Source organism: Oncorhynchus gorbuscha, linkage group LG17 (assembly GCF_021184085.1).
Source record: "Oncorhynchus gorbuscha isolate QuinsamMale2020 ecotype Even-year linkage group LG17, OgorEven_v1.0, whole genome shotgun sequence".
Taxonomy (NCBI): Eukaryota; Metazoa; Chordata; class Actinopteri; order Salmoniformes; family Salmonidae; genus Oncorhynchus; species Oncorhynchus gorbuscha.
The window spans coordinates 47,173,077-47,193,588 of record NC_060189.1 but is presented as its reverse complement, the minus strand read 5'-3'; the positions used below and the strand labels follow the sequence as shown (position 1 = coordinate 47,193,588).

The 20,512-nt window shown below is 47.1% G+C and overlaps 1 protein-coding gene across 3 annotated transcripts in view; it reads left to right on the top strand.

Moving 5' to 3' along the window:
* LOC124001287 (catenin alpha-2) overlaps positions 1-20,512 on the top strand; it is a 724,530-nt gene that overhangs the window by 563,650 nt on the left and 140,368 nt on the right. For all 3 annotated transcript variants that reach the window (XM_046307950.1, XM_046307952.1, XM_046307951.1), the window contains exon 9: positions 1,867-2,019. In XM_046307950.1, coding sequence (XP_046163906.1) covers positions 1,867-2,019 — 153 coding nt within the window. The remainder of the gene's footprint in view (positions 1-1,866; positions 2,020-20,512) is intronic.

Here is a 20,512-nt window from a genome sequence, read left to right as displayed (position 1 = left end):
CCAAAACTAGTAACATGATAGACTTTAAATTATAACGTTCTATATATTTTTATGCAATCCATCTTCTACAATTGTTCGTGCAATAGTGCTTTTGTTTAAGAACACAGCAAATCCTTTCACCTGTTCACCTGGCTTGGTCAAGAGAAGCTGAAACTGGACTTGATTCATTTCTGTAACTCGATTACTAATGGAATCTACCAAGTAAAGTTGATCAAATGGATGACACTGCACTGTATTTATTGTAAGGGAAAGGAAAATAGGCAATAGGGCCTATGTTTGCTCTCTGGACTTCGTAGAATTACACAAGACACATCCTTGTCTCTATCGAAACAAATAACTGTTGTAAAAATACAAATATATTTCCACCTGCAATTAATCCTGTATAATTGTTCATGCACTATTTATCAAGCGTTGGTGCTTAGGTTTGCTGCACCTTGCGAGTTGATGTGCATCTGATGCATATGCTAAAGAGGACGCCCGACAACGTTCTCTAGCGGGTACTGATAGACTGAAAGGCCAAGCGGTTGAACCCAGCACAAGATTTTGGCTATAGCTGAGTTGCTTATGTAGGCCTGTCATGTCCTACAGCTTTTGGCCGGCTTCTAGTATGTCTCCCAAATGGATCCCTGTTCCCTATGTCGTGCACTACTTTTGAACAGGGTCCATAGCGCTCCGGCCAAAAGTAGTGTACAAAAATATCAATTTTGGAGGCAGACTCCTAGTCTCCTCTCAAAGAACCAGCGTGATGGATTAAACCTCCACAAACCATAATTCATTATTACTGTCCCTCCACTGTGGCTTGGCAGTTAAGATTTTAATTGGTCGATGGAGGGGCAAGTGTGCGTGTTTCACTGACTGATGTGTGTGTGCGTGCGTGCGTGCGAACGAGCTTGACTGACTGATGATTATTGCTGGTTAGGAGCAAAACGCCCTTGTCAATCATCGGCACCCCCATATCTCCCTCGCTGCCCCTCTAAATCTTTAGTTCTTTAACACCGGGAACATGGTGCAATAATGTTTTCTTTATAGCCTAATTATGAATGATTGCATCAGAAACTAAAGTGAAGTCCCCACAGTAGTTGCTCATTCATTCAAATGGCTTCAGTCTGATAGTCGTGAAATTAAACTTCACAAGACTTGTCAATTGACTCCTTTGAACCGCTACTCCAAAGACATTTGACTGGATGGGAGTGTGTGTGTGTGTGTGTGTGTGTGTGTGTGTGTGTGTGTGTGTGTGTGTGTGTGTGTGTGTGTGTGTGTGTGTGTGTGTGTGTGTGTGTGTGTGTGTGTGTGTGTGTGTGTGTGTGTGTGTGTGTGTGTGTGTGTGTGTGTGTGTGTGTGTGTGTGTGTGTGTGTGTTTGCGTGCTTGCTTGCCTCTGGTAGTCTCCAAGGGTCCATATGCTCAACTCCTTCTCTTAGTAAGATAAAGCACCTGTCTACTGTCATTGTACTGACTCTATTCCCACTAGTCTGTTACACTGTCCGATATGAAGAGACTGTGAATACAATCAGTGTCCATTTAGCAGGGAAAAAGGCTGTGTTCGTTGACAGTTTTGCAAAATGATTCCATAAACAAATATATAAGTCGCAAAGTACCGGCCTCGTGAAAGGTCTCATGGGGAAAATGACACCTCGCGGGCAGCCATTTTACTATTGTATGACCTCCTGCTGCTGCTGATCCTCTATTTCCATTTCCTCATCTCCCCACTCTCCCTGTCTCTCTCACTCTGTCTCTCTTCCCCCTCGCGCTCTCCCTCTCTCTCCGCCCCCCGCTCTCAATTCAATAATATGTTTACTTCGTTGGCATGGAAAGTTAAAACACTTAGTAAACACGAGGTTAAGCACACTCTGTCCCTCTCTCTCCAGTTGAGGAAGGCGGTGATGGACCACATCTCCGACTCGTTCCTGGAGACCAACGTGCCGCTGCTGGTGCTCATCGAGGCGGCCAAGAGTGGCAACGAGAAGGAGGTCAAGGAGTATGCGCAGGTGTTCCGGGAGCACGCCAACAAGCTGGTCGAGGCAAGTCACAATTTCCCCCTCCCCCCTGGTCCCCCCAGTCTCATTTCCCCTTGTACTGCAGAGTCGTGATGTGCTTATCTGAGACACCATGTGGCGGTGTAGGAGGTCAATAATGCATTCCCAGGCAGTACAAAGAGAGGGCAGGAAAATGTCAAGGAAGCTTCCACCTAGCGACTGTAGATCAAAATGAAAAGTTTGTCAGTCAGTCATTTTTGTTTGTCAGCGTTCAAAATGTCACACTCAGAAGATAATTATTTTTGCATAACTATGCATACATTACCAGTAGAAAGCCTATCTATCATGACATTCAATAAGAGCGCTATAAGCAGACATATGGGGTGCAGTCTTCATATACCTTTTAAAAGGGGTTTTCAAGTTTCATCAACAGATTAAGGATAGATCTGTAGGATATAGCAGAGAAACTGGGTGGCGGAATGAGGGTTCGAACCACTGACTCCAGGAACATATGTGTTCCGGGGTCAGCAGCACTAGCACTAGACCGGCCCCAGGCACAGCTTGATGCAGCCTTGATCTAGTAAGGAACAGACACCTTTGTTTGATGTATCATGGTCACACAACACACATAAGTGCTATTACTCACTACTTTCACATAGACACATACATTTCATGCACTCTCTATTAAGTCTAGATCAAAGAGTATCTGGCTGCCAGACAGCTCATGTGTGCTTCCCAAATGGCAACCTATTACCTATGTAGTGCACTATATATATTTTTAACCCTATGGGACCTGGTCAAAAAGATGTGGACTATGTAGGGAATAGGGTGCCATTTGGGACGGAACCACTTTCGGACAGCCAGGCAAAGTGCACTCGGTTCTGGTCTGTCTCAAAATAGCCAGTCATCAAAGCTAGGCCAGGATACCCAGTCTTGGGCCATCTGATTGGAGGGCGAAGATCGATTCTGAGTCACGGTTGCCTGGCAAGGTTAAAGTAATTCCGCTGCCTAAAAATAATAAAGCACCCTTTGCTGGCTCTAACAGCCGCCCAATCAATTTGCTGCGTGTTCTTAGTAAACTGAAGGAGAGAATCGGGTTTGACCAAATACAATGGTGTTTTTCAGAGAACAAGTTAACTACTGACTTCCAGCATGCATTTAGATAAGGGCACTCAACTTGTACTGCATTGACTCAGATGACAGATGATTGGTTAAAATATATGGGTAATAAGATGGTAGTTGGAGCTGTGTAGTTAGATTTAAGTGCAGTCTTAGCCAATAGAACCCAGAGAGTGTTATTCAATGGAAGCTTCTCTAACATCAGATATGAACAGTGCGCTGTCCCTCAGGGCAGTTGTCTTGGGCCGTTACGCATCTCTATTTTTACAAATGATTTGCCACAGGTTTTACACGAAGCTAAAATGACTATGTATGCGGATGATTCCAGACGTAACATGTCAGCACCCAAAGCCAGTGAGCTCACTGACATTCTAAATAAGGAGTTACAGTCAGTATCAGAATGGGTGTTCATAATAAACTGGTCTTAAATACAACTAAAAGTAAAAGCATTGTATTTGGTTCCAAAACATTCTCAAAGACCTAAAGCTCAACTTGAGTTGAAGAAGCTAAACTCCTAGGTATAACATTGCATGGTCAATTATCATGTTCAAGTCATATTGAAAAAGTTGGTGTGAAGCTGGGGAGGGGCCCTGTGTAGCTCAGTTTGTAGAGCATGCTGCTTGCAACGCCAGGGTTTTGGGTTCTCACGGGGGACCAGTATGAAAAATGAAAATGTATGCACTCACTCATATTGTAAATCATTCTGGATAAGTGTAACGGCGTTCGTCTGTTGAATGAAGAAAGTCGGACCGAAATGCAGCGTGTAGGTTACTCATGACTTTAATGAACAGAATAGCGGTACATGAAATAACTGAAATACAAAAACAACAGAACGGAACGTGAAACTAATTACAGCCTATCTGGTGACTACAACACAGATACAGGAACAAACACCCCCAAATTACAAAGCGAAAGTCAGGCTACCTAAATACGGTTCCCAATCAGAGACAACGATAAGCACCTGACTCCAATTGAGAATCGCCTCAGGCAGCCAAGCCTATACAACACCCCTAATTAGCCGCGATCCCAAATACTACAAACCCCAATACGAAAAACAACATATAAACCCATGTCACACCCTGGCCTACCCAAACATATAACAAAAACACAAAATACAATGACCAAGGCGTGACAGAACCCCCCCCCCTAAGGTGCGGACTCCCGGACGCACTTCAAGAGCATAGGGAGGGTCCGGGTGGGCGTCCGTCCATGGTGGCGGTTCTGGCTCGGGACGTGGACCCCACTCCATAAATGTCCTATTTCCTTCCCTTTGCGTCCTGGGATAATCCACCTTCTCCGCCAACCATGGCCTAATAGTCCTCACCCAGATCCCCACATAACTGAGGAGCAGCTCGTGACAGAGGGGCAGCTCGGGACAGAGGGGCAGCTCGGGACAGAGGGGCATCTCGGGACAGAGGGGCATCTCGGGACAGAGGGGCATCTCGGGACAGAGGGGCAGCCCGGGACAGAGGGGCAGCCCGGGACAGAGGGGCAGCCCGGGACTGAGGGGCAGCCCGGGATGGAGGGGCAGCCCGGGACCGAAGCAGCCCGGGACTGATGGGAAGCCCGGTACTGAGAGGAAGCCCAGTACTGAGAGGAAGCCCAGTACTGAGAGGAAGCTCAGGCAGGTAGTAGGCTCCGGTAAATCCTGGCTGGCTGGTGGAACTGGATGATTCAGGTTGTCTGGCCGATCTAGAAGATCATGGCAGACTGGCACTTCTGGCGGATCTTGGCAGACTGGCACTTCTGGCGGATCCTGGCAGACTGGCGGCACTGGGCAGACTGGCGGCGCTGGGCAGACTGGCGGCGCTGGGCAGACTGGAAGCACTGGCGGCGCTGGGCTGACTGGCGGCACTGGCGGCGCTGGGCAGACTGGGAGCACTGGCGGCGCTGGGCCGACTGGGAGCACTGGCGGCGCTGGGCCGACTGGGAGCACTGGCGGCGCTGGGCAGACTGGGAGCACTGGCGGCGCTGGGCAGACTGGAGACTCCGGCAGCGCAGGAGAGGAGAAAAGCGCTGGCTTTGCTGAACAGGCGAGGTGCACTGGAGGCCTGGTGCGTGGTGCTGGAACTGGTGGTACTGGATCGAGGACACGCACAGGAAGCCTGGTGCGGGGAGCTGCTACCGGAGGACTCGTGTGTAGAGGTGGCTCTGGATAGACCGGACCGTGCATACGCACTGGAGCTCTTGAGCACCGAGCCTGCCCAAGCATACCTGGCTCGATGCCCACTCTAGCCCGGCCAATAGGAAGGGCTGGTATGTGCCGCACCTGGCTCTGCACCCGCACTGGAAACACCGTGCGCTCCATAGAATAACACAGTGCCTGCCCGGTCTCTCTAGCCCAACGGTGAGCACAGGGAGTTTGCGCAGGTCTCCTACCTGGCATAACTACTCTCCCTTCTAGCCCCTCCCAATAATTTTTTTGGGCTGCTTTTCCGGCTTCCAACCGAGTCGCCGTGCTGCCTCCTCATACCTGCACCTCTCCGCTTTTTTACCCGCTTCTATTTCTTCCTTGGGACGGCGATATTCTCGCGGCTGCGCCCAGGGTCCTTTACCGTCTAATTCCTCCTCCCATGTCCAATTCTCCAAGTGGTGCAGCCTCTCCCACTGCAACTGCTCTTCACGATTAACAGGGAGAGTAGGCTCAGGTCTGACTCCTGACTCAGCCACTCTCTCTCTACGCTTTCCCCCAATAAATATTTGGGGCTTACTTTCGTTTTGCGCTCTGCGTCGCCGTGTTTTCCTTTTAGACTGCATTCGTCTATAGCCCTCTTCGCACTGCTGAAGCGAATCCCAGGCGGGCGCCTGCACTCTCTCTGGGTCGGTCGCCCACCTGTCGATTTCTTCCCACGTAGTATACTCCATGCCTCTGCTGTCCATAACGTCCTCCTTTCGCTCCTGAAACTGTCGCTGTCGTAGCCAGTTTACACGCTGCTCGGTCCGTTTTTGGTGGGTGTTTCTGTAATGGCGTTTGTCTGTTGAATGAAGAAAGTCAGACCGAAATGCAGCGTGTAGGTTACTCATGACTTTAATGAACAGAATAGCGGTACATGAAATAACTGAAATACAAAAACAACAGAACGGAACGTGAAACTAATTACAGCCTATCTGGTGACTACAACACAGAGACAGGAACAAACACCCCCGAATTACAAAGCGAAAGTCAGGCTACCTAAATACGGTTCCCAATCAGAGACAACGATAAGCACCTGACTCCAATTGAGAATCGCCTCAGGCAGCCAAGCCTATACAACACCCCTAATTAGCCGCGATCCCAAATACTACAAACCCCAATACGAAAAACAACATATAAACCCATGTCACACCCTGGCCTACCCAAAGATATAACAAAAACACAAAATACAATGACCAAGGCGTGACAATAAGAGCATCTGCTGAATGACCAAAATGTTTTTTAAAAAGTGGGTAGATTTGTTATAAAAAGATGTTCTGTGGTTTTGACACAAAAAAAATCAACTGTACTAGTTGTTCAGGCCCTGGTCCCATCTTGATTACTGTCCAGTATTGTGGTCAAGTGCAGAAAACCTAGCAAAGCTGTAGCTGGCTCAAAACACATACAGAACTAACATCACCAACATGCATGCCAGTCTTTCCTGGTTGAGGGTTGACTAGATTAACTGCGGCAATACTTTTTTTGGTGAGAAAAATGATTGTGCTTACATTTCCAAATTGTCTGTATAATCAACTTACATATAGCTCTGACAGACATACTTACCCAACAGACATGCCACCAGGGGTCTCTTCACAGTCCCCAAATCCAGAGCGAATTCAAGACAACGCACAGAGCCATGATCACATATCAAGTTACTCAAGCAAACAGCATAAAATAACAACTAATAAAACACCTCACAACTCAACGCCTCTCCCTAATCTGACCTAGTTGTAATGTTTATATTAATGTTTGAAAATGTATGTAAATAGTCTGCAATGTCTTTTTTGTTGTGTGTCGGACCCCAGAAAGACTAGCTGTCGGTCACCATTGGCATCGGCTAAAGTAGATTCCCCTGAGGTTGAGTTCCCTCTTTCTCTGTCTTAGTCTCTCTCGCTCTCTCTCTCTCTCTCTCTCTCTGAGGGTTCGAGCACTCCACAACTCCTTCTCTTCCGAGAAATGTTCAGTTCAATTTGGGCTTGAGTTTACATGATGTTCCCTCTATGCTCGTTGTAATGTAATAGAGGAATAAAGAAATTGTTGAAACTGAATGCAAGTGGAGCTCTTGGATAGACGGGCAGGCAACATTCAAGGTCATCCCATTATACAGTGAATATTATTACATAATTTTTACGAACAGAAACATTTCCCGTTAGTTGATCCTGCTTCAAGTGTTTTTATCAACTCAGGGCAGTTGGGGAGAGAAACTGAAATCTGTATCCTAAATGGCACCCTCTGTGAAGGGAATAGGGTGCCATTTGGGACTCGGTGTACCCTTATTAATATGATAATGTGGTTGTATAACCTGTTTGTTTTCATCTGAGCTTGGTCCCCTTCCTTAAAGACTCGCATGCACACACACACACATTCATTGGCCTTCTACTAGTACGTGACATATCAATGGCTCCTTCCCAGACAATGAGGGGGAAGGAGGAGTGAAGGTTATTAAATGATTTGCAGTTGCTGTAGTGGAGCCGAAATGAAGGGCTATTAGAAGGGCATTTAGCTTCGAAACACCAGTCAGCCTAGTAGATGAAGCGTTGGACTTGTAACCGAAAGGTTGTGAGCTCAAATCCCTGAGCTGCCAAGGTAGAAAATCTTGTCGTTCTGCCCCTGAACAAGGCAGTTAACCCACTGTTCCTAGGCCATCATTGAAAATACGAATTTCTTCTTAACTGACTTCTCTAGTTAAATAAAGAGTCAACAAAATACGCACACACACATACAGGGATGAAATTGGTTGTTGATCGTTGCTAGACAACCATTTTCAAATCTTGCCATAGATTTTCAAGCAGATTTATGTCAAAGCTGTAACTCGGCTACTCAGGAACATTCACAGTCTTCTTGGTTTGCAACATGGAGTTCATGGATTGTTTTAATGAAGCGTGATTTATGGAGTCCTGGGATGTAGTCTTTGCCAGCATTTGACCCAATGTACACACACGCACACACACACACACACACACATTATGTCCATACAGATGGATGGCTTAACGTGTTAGTTCACCGTAGGTTCCTTCAAGTGTATTTAGTCGCATTTGATAGCACTGTGTCGGAAAGTACGGCACATCATGTACGAATAAATGGATCGCAATCGCACACACCATATTAGTTTAATGACAGTGTTTATATACACATTTCCCTTCTGTTGGATGGCACAGTATGTTCTAAGTGTGCTTTATACACATGGATGAATGGGCAATGGCATGTGGTGTTATTCGTTTAAATGAAGGTGTCACGTAGAGTAGGCCAGAAGGCTAAACTGGATAACCTAACCTCGATCAAAATAAAAAGATGGCGGAGCCGCAAAAGTTCTTCTGTGCAAAGGTGTTTATTTACAAGTGATTCCGGAACAAAAAACAACAGTACTGCCATCAACGTCTACCTTATGGGACAGCTTAAAAACAATGCTGCCCCATCCACAGCTCAATCCAAAAATGCCTCTCCATGACTGAAAGAGAGGCTCCTTTTGTAGGGCTAGCCCCTCCCCTCAGAACAATTAACCCTAATTAATTAATCAATTAACAATACAAACCTACATTTTCCATGAACTAAACATACTAAAGGATATACATTGCAACACAGTTTTAAACAATATCACAACATAACATTTACAACATTACATCACTACTGACAATATCTTTCAATATGCCCATATGCATTAATGAGCCATTAGGGACAGGCACTATAAAGCCAACCCAATTCCCTTAGCTCGGGTCCTTTTCCAGCATACCCGGAAGCTACAGAGATAGAGAGAGAGGAACAGAACAAACAAACAATGCGCTCATCCACAACATTGATAAGTATAATAATTATTGTATCTATCAAGTATGAACATTGACAAGTGTGAAATGCATGCACCAAGACAGAAGTTAATTTGTGTGTCGACCCACATTGTTAACTTATCTTATAATGGCGCAGGGAGGAGTGATGAATATGTGTGTGCGTTAAAGAACCAAATGCTGCCCGCGGCCAGTGACGGACTTCTACGTCACAGAAGGTATGTTCATATACGCACTTAAGCTGTGTACACTACACAACTTTCAAAATCCTAAAATTGCTGACCCTCTCACGTTCAACAACCATCTCAGATCTCAGATCTTGTGCCGATAAAATCCAACGTTTGGAAACATCGGGAGGCCTGGGACTGCTCTGTCACGAGATCGGTAGCCCTCAGATTGTGTCTCTGACCTGCTCACATTAAAGGAGTGTCAGTCAAGGCCAACGTGCCCCCGAGTACGCGACGACATGAGTTTTTTTTTTTTGTCGCCGATCTCAAAAACGTGTCTGGGGCAGCGAAATCATGCAGTGCACACCTGGCTTTTGACGCGTTTGATATAGCACCGTATGGTGATGGAAGTAGGTTATGTTCAAATAGATGGCTGTGTGTTGGCGTGATTGAATTAGATCTAATGTATGCATCGCTGCGTCTCTGATCTCGTCTGAAGCTGCTATCCATAGTTGGCGTACATACCTGGCGGAAATGTCCCACGCATCCATTTCCCCTAATAAAGTTGTGTGTTATCAAAAGTCATTGTCATTTGCCGTCGTTGTCATTTGTCGTCGTCGTCGTCGTCATCTTCGTCATCACTACATGACGCCAAAATGCTGTTACATCCTACTGAAGAAAGGAGAGGCATGCGTGTAAGCTGTTAGCCGGGTTGCTCCCTCCCTTTTTAACTCACCGAGGTCAACGTTGATCAGTGTTCGGTATCAAACGGGTTGTTGCCATGCTGGATCTGCCCTTCGTCAAGCCTATTGTGTCTCTATTTGATCTTGTCTGTCTCGTGCCCCAAGTTTCCCCTCTCCCCCCTAACCCCGGGCCCTCTGATCACCTTGCACAGTCCCAAGTTTAACCTCTCCCCCATGCCCCCCTTAGTCGCATCACCCTCATTAGCACCTGCCCGACCAAGGCGGAGGAAGCCACTAATTACCAACAACATAATTTGATTGGCTGAGGCAGGAGATGACCGGAGAACAAAGGGAAAAAGATGACATAGTGAATATAATGCAATAGACCTCGGCGCTGCAGAAAGGAAAATATTTATGATGAACTTTTGTATGATCTTAATTAGCCCACATTGGATTGGGGCTTTTGAGTTAGGAACACACTCGCTCTGTCTGGTTCGCCATCAGCTTCTTTATTTAAACTTTCTGGTCTTAATATTATGGAATGGGACAGCTTTTTGGCAGGCGGGAAATGTTACTCAGTGTGTTGGCCAAGGAATAGGACTTAACTGGCTGTGGCTGGGGTTTGGGATATACAGCGTATGACAAGCTTTAGCTACACTTCTCATCATTGTGATGTTGTACTGCCAGTTGCCCAACCTCAGCCATAGTAGGCACTTATTCATAGGGAGAGACGGGGAGAGAAGGAGAGAGAGAGGGATAGTGAGATTGACATATATAGAGAAAGAAAAAAAAGAGAGAAACTATTAGAGACATACAGTGTTAGGGTTCTGTTGGCCAGCTACAGTGGTGTAAAGTACTTAAGTAAAAATACTTTAAAGTACTACTTTTAGTAGTTTTTTGGGGGTGTCTGTACTTTTCTTTACTCTTTATATTTTTGGGCAAATGTTACATTTACTTCACTACATTCCGAAAGAAAACAATGTACTTTTAACTCCATACATTTTCCATGACACCAAAAAGTACTCGTTACATTTTGACTGGAAAATGGTCCAATTCACACACTTATCAAGAGAACACCCCTGGTCATCATTACTGCCTCTGACCTGGCGGACTCACTAAACACAAATGCTTTGTTTGTAAATTATGTCTGAGTGTTGTAGTGTGTCCCTGGCTATCCGTCAATAGAATAAAAAAAAGCAAGAAAATTGTGCCGTCTGGTTTGCTTAATATAAGGAATTTGAAATGATGTGTACTTTTACTTTTGATGCTAAAGTACATTTTAAAGTTACTTTTGACTTTCACTTTTACTTGAGTCATTTTCTATTAAGGTATCTTTACTTTTACACAAGTATGACAATTCAGTTGTTTTCCTACCACTGGCCAGCTACACTCCCCGTGTTAGGGTCCTGTTGGCCTGCTGCCCTGCCTATGTTAGGGCCGGCTAATTATGTGGCTACAGAGCTCTCATCAAATCCCAACACTCCCGTAATGAGTCGTACCTCTCCCTGACCCGCCATCCCAGAAAGACTTCCAACGAGGAGAGCCTCGTCCGTCTTCAAAGACCAAAGCCGCCGCTATTCCCTCCCTCCCTCCCCTTCTCCTTCTCTCCTTCTCCTCCACTATAGCTGATACCCTCTTAATTATCTCTCCCTCATTAAACAATAAAGGCTCTCAGTCTCCATTATATTAGCGCTGACCAAAACCCTGACACGCTCTCATTAACTGAAACACAGGATGAACATTATTTAGTCCCGGCTATCAAATTGCCTCCCGTCTTCTGTTCTGGGGGAAACATTTATTTTATTATTATTGTGAGGCGGTAGTATATTAGCTTGGTCGTTACCCCCATTGGACATCACAAGGACGTTGCAGTCCGTCACTATTCCAATGTTAAAGCAAGGTCCCGTCCCTGACCTTGGCTCGATGTTGGCAGGAGGCCACTCTGGAGAGAGACTCATTATGGTCCCATCCTTAGGGCCTTTTTCCTTTGTGTTTCTGTGCAGGACCTTCTGAAGATGGCTACCTCTGCCCTCTGCCCTCTCAACTCTATACCAACCAATCAGTGCCTGCCTCTGTACTCCTTTTGTCTGTCTGAAAGAATTCTAGTATGCGTTGATATTTTTCTTTCACCTATTTTTTTCACAATGGGTCAAGGTCAGTATTAGTACACGGTCCCGTCCTTTCCAGTCTGAATCGTTCAGATAAGGTGTTAATGAGATAGGTTAGGGTTTTTCCCTCACAAATGATCCACAACACGATACAATAGAGCTACCTGTTTAAAGCTAAGAGCCATGCCGTGCTTACCGGTTACAAAGGACTTATGGTGGTAAAATCCTGAGACAAATCCCTTTCTCTGGCCTTGTGTCCCCTGAACTTGACCCATAGCCTCCCTTCTTGGACCACATGCAGTCATGACCCTTCTCTTACCCCCTCTTCCACCCCATATTCCCTTTTTTCACCTCCTTCCCTCATTTTCTTGTACTCTTGATTTCCATTTCAAAGCAGCGACATTTGATTCACCAGTTCTATCCCCCTCTCTCTCTCTCTCTCTCTCTCTCTCTCTCTCTGTCCCTTTCTCTCGCTCTCACTTTCTCTCTCTCCCTGTCTTGTTCCCCTGCCTGTCCTCATTAATAGGATGTCTCAATGGTCCCTGGTTTCATCTGTGTTTTATTTGTAGTACGACGTCCCATGATAACATTGCACCCCTTTGTAGTGCTTTTGTCCCTTAACTATCTGCTTTGAAGAGCATTTGTTTCGCCCCTACTCTTATTTTAGTTTCTCTGTTTCTTAATATTTGAACGCGAGCTCCTATTAATAATGCATTGTTTACAATAGGCCCAGTTTAAAAAGAGTGGATTTTAATAAAGTTGGAAGGCACTGCCTAGTTACATTTTTTTACATTCAATTTTTATCATAGACGATTACTATCGCTGGGATTTTAGAAACCATAAAATAGTTATGTATTTTTAGCCTTATTTATTCCTGAACTTCTCGTCCGACCTTTAAGAATCGTGTCTTAAATGCATTTCATTGCCCTATACAAGTGAAAAGTGAAAAGCAGCTGTCCATGTGTCACGTTCTGACCTTAGTTTCTTTGCTTTGTCTTTTGTTTTAGTATTGTCAGAGCGTGAGTTGGGTGGGTTGTCTATGTTAGTTTGTCTATGATTTTCTATTTCTGTGTTTGGCCTGGTATGGTTCTCAATCAGAGGCAGCTGTCAATCGTTGTCCCTGATTGAGAACCATATTTAGGTAGCCTGTTTTCCATTGTGTTTTGTGGGTGGTTATTTTTAGTGCTGGCTTGCACCTTACAGGACTGTTCGTTGGTTGTTTATTGTTTTGTTTTCAGTGTTCATTAAAATATTTAAAATATGAACACTTACCACGCGGCGCATTGGTCCTGCTCTCCTTCCCCAGACGACAAGCGTTACACCATGTTGTTCATTGGTGTTTCTCTTTATACTATAACCTGGACTAAACCAAAAGCATTCAAAGGCTAATAGACTGTAACCTGTAATCTTACAAGTACATGGAAGCGGACATCTCCCCTGTCCATTTTCTATGTAAACTGCAGTAATAAGACCTACCAATGCCACCAACACTGTTCCCATTTACAATTTCAAAGTAGCAGTTAAGTGCCATTCTCTGTGCACCGTTGAAATATTGCCCCCCTTTCGCAAGAGGACTTGAAACGCTGTTTTAATTTCTGCTGCATCAGTTCATTAACTCGCCGTCCTTTAGATTTAAAGCAGTGACCTTACTCGGAGATGGGAGGGAAAGAGAGACCGGAGACAAGCGGAGGGAGGAAGAAAAAAAAGGTTCAATGATTATGCAGAATCGATATGGGAGTTGAATGTAACCAATATCGGATCGGCCTTCGGAGCGTCGCGAGACTGACTGCGGCAGTAAATATTATCCCGGGGTGCGGAGTGCATTAAGCTGCCGTGTCAGGAGAAAGCGGTGGGGGGAGGCGGGGGGGGGGCAGATGGATGGCTGTTGGAACAAGTCTATTTGTGATGACCCAGACCTTTGGGCAAATGGTTAATCCCTGCTCCGTTCAGGAGTTATGGGCCTCAGAGGAAATCTGGGTGCAGGAGATGGGAAGCAGCAGGCAGCTTTTGGAGGGATTGAGAAAGAGATACATCAACACCCCTCCCCCTCCCTCGCTAAAGATGCTACTTTAAGATGTGTTTGATCTGCTCCGAGGTTAAAAGAATTAGTCATCAGAAAAGGAACTCTATTAGATTGGCGTCTCGCCACCGGTCACACCTGTATTCCAGATGACCTGCGGTCGCCTGATACTGATCCTACGTCCCTATAGATATATCTCAAAACACAAACTAGATCCACGGTGTCAGAAAACTCCCGTGCTCAGCAATCATAGGTGACAGCTGTGGATTAATAGGAGGTTTAAAGTGATTTAACTGTGATGTATGGCAATCAGATCAATAAAGCCACAGGCTACAGCTAATATGTCGCAGCGGGGGTGGAAATCGCTGCAACTGGGATTGGGACTGGAACAGCCATAGCCTTGGTGGCTATCAGCAACACCGACTGGCTGACATTCCAAAAAAAAACAAGGTTTCCTGTAATCCCGGTTGAAAGGTTCCCGGCATCAGGAGGGAATAAGTAGGAAATAAAGAGTCCTGAAACCAAGATTTTCTGGAAAACCTGGGAATTTGGGAAAGTTAGCAGAATCCAGAGTTATAGAGCGATCCCAGTCTTCAGTATGTCCGTTTGAAAACCACCACTTCTTCAGTTGTTGTGTTGGTTACATATTAAAAGATGTTCCTTTGGTAGACCTGATGTATAATTTGTCATTGGTCCCAATTATTTATTTAACTGATATCTGCTAGCTGGATATGCCTCGTGGCAGTAGTGATACTAGGTCGACAGGCATTCACGTCCATTTGTTTAGCCTGGAGCGATAGAACCTGTCTATGTCAGACATGTTATTTTTGCTCTGTCGCTGATGTGAACTGTGCATTCCTATAGTCCCTGTGTGTGGGAGGAGGTCTTGTAAGTGCCAAGGAATACTTTCATTACGCAAGGTCAACTGGATAATGATAGCCTCAATGCAGGAACGAGCACACCTAACATTGATTCATCTTCAAGGAGAAATCTGTCATTATTACATGACTTTTAGAAAAGTATAATGGCGACCTTAATGCAGGAACAAACACAGCTAATTGATGTATATTTTAGGAAAGTTTGGTCTTCATTACTTGAAGCGTTCTTAATGAATTTGATTAATATGAAGAAGAGGCTGCAATGTTCGACCTATTTATAGTCTACTAGTATCCATTCCCTAGATATCTAAAACAATTAAGGGAACCCAAACCACCCGGGCCTGTTCCAGTGTTGCATTGCCACAGGGCTTTGAGATGTAAAGAACGATTAGCCGCAAATTGAAAGGCCGGCCCGCAGAATTAGCCTTTTCATCTCCAGTCTAGAATACAGTAAACTGCTGCTTAGCCCATTATGTCCTGCCCAGGTCCCTGTGGACCAGCAGGGACAAGAGAGAGGGCAGAGGGAGGGATAGAGAAAGAGAGAGAATGGGCAGAGGGAGAGAGGTAGACAGAGGTCGGGAGGGAGAGAGGTTTGGGATGGAGAAAGAGATTGAGTGGTCAGAGGGAGGGAGGAAGAGAGAGGATGGGATGGGAAGAGTATTGGGATGGAGACAGAGAGGGAGGGAGAAATCAGCCTACCACTGGAGATCTGGCCAGATGTTGGCTCTGGGAAACTCTCCCTGGAGAGTCCCGACTGCATGAGCTACAGTATATTAGCCCAGTCCTCCTCCAGACATATCCCAGCTAGCAATATCACCTCCAGTTGACACCTCTCCTCTAAAGGATATTTTAGTGTGGAAACGCATCTGCAATGAATGCACGCCAAATTCCTGTCATGTTTTGCCGATATGACACTAAGTGGATTATCCGAGATTCAGTACAACAAAGGGTCTGATTAATGTATAGTTGCTTGTGCTTTCAAGATGGGGTTGGTGTGGTCTTGCGGTGTGCTGTACCCATGTCTAGACATGTTACATTTTCTCCTAATGGCTGTCAAGGCTTTCAAAAGCCATTTGTTTAATCTCATCAGTGATGGATCATATTGTGTTTGGGATGAAACATCATTCTCAGGCTGTGTGTGTCTCAAATGGCATCATATTCACTTTTAGTGCACTACTTTTGACCATTGCCCATAATAACAATAATAATAGGGTTTCATTTGGGACTCAGACCAGAACTCATGTGAAGAGGCTGGTTGAGTAGTCAGAGCTCATACTCAAAGTAAATAACACAATTGTCGCTTCATATGACTCAGGGACATCAGAAACTCAACGTGGGTCCTTATGTTTCACCCCCCCCCCCAAAAAAAAAAAAAACGAGACAGGACGTAAACCAAATATTGCGACCAGACACCAACGGAAATTGGTTTGTGTAGCGAAGCAGACACACAGTGACAGCGCCACATACAATGTCTGATGGCTACATGCATAGGAATGTCATTTTTCGAGGGAACATTCGCATTCAACTCAATGTACCATGATGGGTAGACTGCCGTTAATTCTATTTCTATGCTTACATGTTTCCCAGGCCTATCTGTCGATCTCATCCTGTTCTTATTCCCAGTGATTGACGATGGCGGGATGCACACATGTTCCACCGTGTTGCTGACATGGCCCAGTTAATGTTCATAAGTTAGTGACAGGAAGCAGCAGCCACACCAGGGTTCAAAAAAACATTTGAAACGTCCCAAAACCTTTGAAGCGTTTGCTCAAGCCTGCCGTAAGTGCACAATGGGTGGGGGTTCGGGCTTTGCCAATTGAGCATAGATAACATGTCTGAAATGTTTTGAATACTATTTGAACCCGGGTTTGTCGAGCCCCGGCTCTGAAACGGGGAAGTAAATAGGAGACACAATGCTATTGCCTCTGGAGCCCCCCCCCAAGTGCCTATTCTCCGACCTCGCCTTCTGCTCCAGTTTGCCATAAAACTCTAATTAAAGTCCATCTCCATTTCATCATGGCCCAGTGAAAGGATGGAAGAGGGGGCCCTCTGTCTCCCCTAACTGGCATACACACACACAGGCGCACACAAACAGTCATACAGGACCATATATACACCTACACCGTAGCACACACGCTAGACTGCACACACCTGACTACAGCGGCAGGCATCCCCAATGACATCTGCCTCTCGCATCAGATCAATCCCTCAAATCACTCTCTGACAGACTCAATATTACACACACACACACACACACACTGCATCTTAATTCCACTCCTCAGTCATCTGAGTTTACGCTGACACTACAGAAGACAATCACTGTGAAGAGATAGATGCTGGATAATAGGAAACAAACTAAGGGAGAAATAATATCAGCAGTGGTTGTGCATTTTAGAAAGACCTTGATACCTCTCTGTGTAATATGTGGTATAATTTTCAATTTCCTCTTTATCCCTTTGTCTATTAAAATTAATTGACCAACCACGGACCAGGGCGCGAGGGAGGGATGGATGAATGAGGAAAGCACTTAGACCCCAGAGAGCTTGTACGAAAGGGAAAATGTCTTATTTTGTAACCGATGATAGATAGATTTCCTCTGAGATTTTAGGTCTAGAATCACAAAATAGGACAGGCCACCAAACAGAAAAGAATTGGACCGACAAAAAAAAAAAATATATATATATATATAAATACACACAGTTGAAGTTGGAAGTTTACATACACTTAGGTTGGAGTCATTAACTTGTTTTTCAACCACTCCACAAATGTCTTGTAAACTATAGTTTTGGCAAGTAATTTAGGACATCTACTTTGTGCATGGCACAAGTAATTTTTTCCAACAATTGTTTACAGACAGGTTATTTCACTTATAATTCACTGTATCACAATTCCAGTGGGACAGACGCTTACATACACTAAGTTGACTGTACCATGATGTCATGGCTTTAGAAGCTTCTGATAGGTTAATAGACATAATTTGAGTCAATTGCAGGTGTACCTGTGGATGTATTTCAAGGCCTACCTTCAAACTCAGTGCCTCTTTGTTTGGCATCATGGGAAAATCAAAAAAGCCAGACTACGGTTTGCAACTGCACATGGGGACTAAGATCGTACTTTGTCCTCTAGTCTGGTGAAACAAAAATAGAACTGTTTGGCCATAACGACTGTCGTTATCTTTGGTGGAAAAGGAGGGTGGCTTGCAAGCCGAAGAATACCATCCCAACCCGTGAAGCACGGGGATGGCAGCATCATGTTGCGGGGGTGCTTTCACAAAATAGATGGCATCATGAGGAGGAAAAATGATGTGGATATATTGAAGCAACATCTCAAGACATCAGTCAGGAAGTTAAAGCTTGGTCACAAATGGGTCTTCCAAATGGACAATGACCCCAAGTATACTTCCAAAGTTGTGGCAAAATGGCTTAAGGACAACAAAGTCAAGGTATTGGAGTGGTCATCACAAAGCCCTGACTTCAATCCTATAGAACATTTTTGGGCAGAACTGAAAAAACTTGTGTGAGCAAGGAGGCCTACAAACCTGACTCGGTTACACCAGCTCTGTCAGGAGGAATGGGTCAAAATTCACCCAACTTATTGTGGGACGCTTGTGGAAGGCTACCCGAAATGTTTGACCCTGGGTGAATTTTGACCCATTCCTCCTAACAGAGCTGGTGTAACTGAGTCAGGTTTGTAGGCCTCCTTGCTCGCACAAGTTTTTTCAGTTCTGCCCTGTCTCTGGAGGTCCCGGACTGGGCGACTGTCGTCTCTGGAGGCCCCGGACTGGACGACCGTCGTCGCTGGAGGCCCCGGAGTGGAGGCCGTCGTCGCTTGAGGCCCCGGACTGGACGACCGTCGTCGCTGGAGGCCCCGGACTGGACGACCGTCGTCGCTGGAGGCCCCGGACTGGACGACCGTCGTCGCTGGAGGCCCCGGACTGGACGACCGTCGTCGCTGGAGGCCCCGGACTGGACGACCGTCGTCGCTGGAGGCCCCGGACTGGCGACCGTCGTCGCTGGAGGGACTGGACGACCGTCGTCGCTGGAGGCCCCGGACTGGACGACCGTCGTCGCTGGAGGCTCCGGACTGGAGAGCATCGCTGGAAGCATCTCTGGAGGCTCCGGACTGGAGAGCATCGCTGGAAGCTTCGGACTGGCGACCGTCGTTGCTGGAGGCTCCAGACTGGAGCCCGTCGTCGCTGGAGGCTCCGGACTGGAGGCCGTCGTCTCTGGAGGCTCCGGACTGGAGGCCGTCGTCTCTGGAGGCTCCGGACTGGAGGCCGTCGTCTCTGGAGGCTCCGGACTGAAGGGTGCCTCTGGAGGCTCCGGACTGAAGGGCGCCTCTGGAGGCTCCAGACTGGAGGGCATCGCTGGAGGGTCCGGACTGGAGGGCGACTCTGGAGGGACCGGACTGGAGGCCGTCATCTCTGGAGGCTCTGGACTGGAGAGCATCGCTAGAAGCTCCGGACTGGTGACCGTCGTTGCTGGAGGCTCCGGACTGGAGGCCATCGTCGCTGGAGGCTTCGGAATGGAGAGCATCGCTGGAAGCTCCGGACTGAAGGGCGCCTCTGGAGGCTCCGAACTGAAGGGCACCTCTGGAGGCTCCGGTCTGGAGGGTGATGCTGCAGGCTCTAGACTGGAGGGCATCGCTGGAGGCTCCGAACTGAAGGGCGCCTCTGGAGACTCCGGTCTGGATGGCGATGCTGCAGGCTCTAGACTGGAGGGCATCGCTGGAGGCTCCGAACTGAAGGGCGCCTCTGGAGGCTCCGAACTGAAGGGCGCCTCTGGAGGCTCCGAACTGAAGGGCGCCTCTGGAGGCTCCGAACTGAAGGGCACCTCTGGAGTCTCCGGACTGAAGGGCACCTCTGGAGTCTCCGGACTGAAGGGCACCTCTGGAGTCTCCGGACTGAAGGGCACCTCTGGAGTCTCCGGACTGAAGGGCACCTCTGGAGTCTCCGGACTGAAGGGCACCTCTGGAGTCTCCGGACTGCAGGGCGACGCTGGAGGCTCCGGACTGGAGGGCATCGCTGTAGGGTCCGGACTGGAGGGCGACTCTGGAGAGACCGGGCTAGAGGCCTTCTCTGGAGGCTCCGGGCTGGGCACAGGCACAGGACTCACCAGGCTGGGGAGACACGCAGGAGACCTGGCTCTGGGAGCAGGCACAGGACTCACCAGGCTGGGGAGACATACAGGAGGCCCCTTCCTTGGCCGAGGCACCGGAGACCTTGGGCCATAGAGGCACACTGGCGGGCTGGAGCGCAGAGCTGGCACCACCCATTCTGGCTGGATGCCCGCTTCCACCCGGCAAATGCAGGACGCTGGCACCGAGCACACAGGCATGTGAATGCTCAGCCTCGACACAGTACGCATTTCCCCATAGCACTGGGCCTGACCAGTCACATGCTAGCCACGGTAAGCACGGGGAGTTGGCTCAGGTCCCCAACCTGACTTAGCCACACCCCCCGTGTGCTCCCACCTTCCTTGCCAGCCGTGTTCCCTCATAATGTTGCCGCTCTGCCTTAGCTGCCTCCAGTTCCTCCCGTGGACGGCGATACTCCCCAGCCTGCCTCCAGGGCCCCTTACCATCCAGGATCTCCTCCCATGTCCAATCCTCC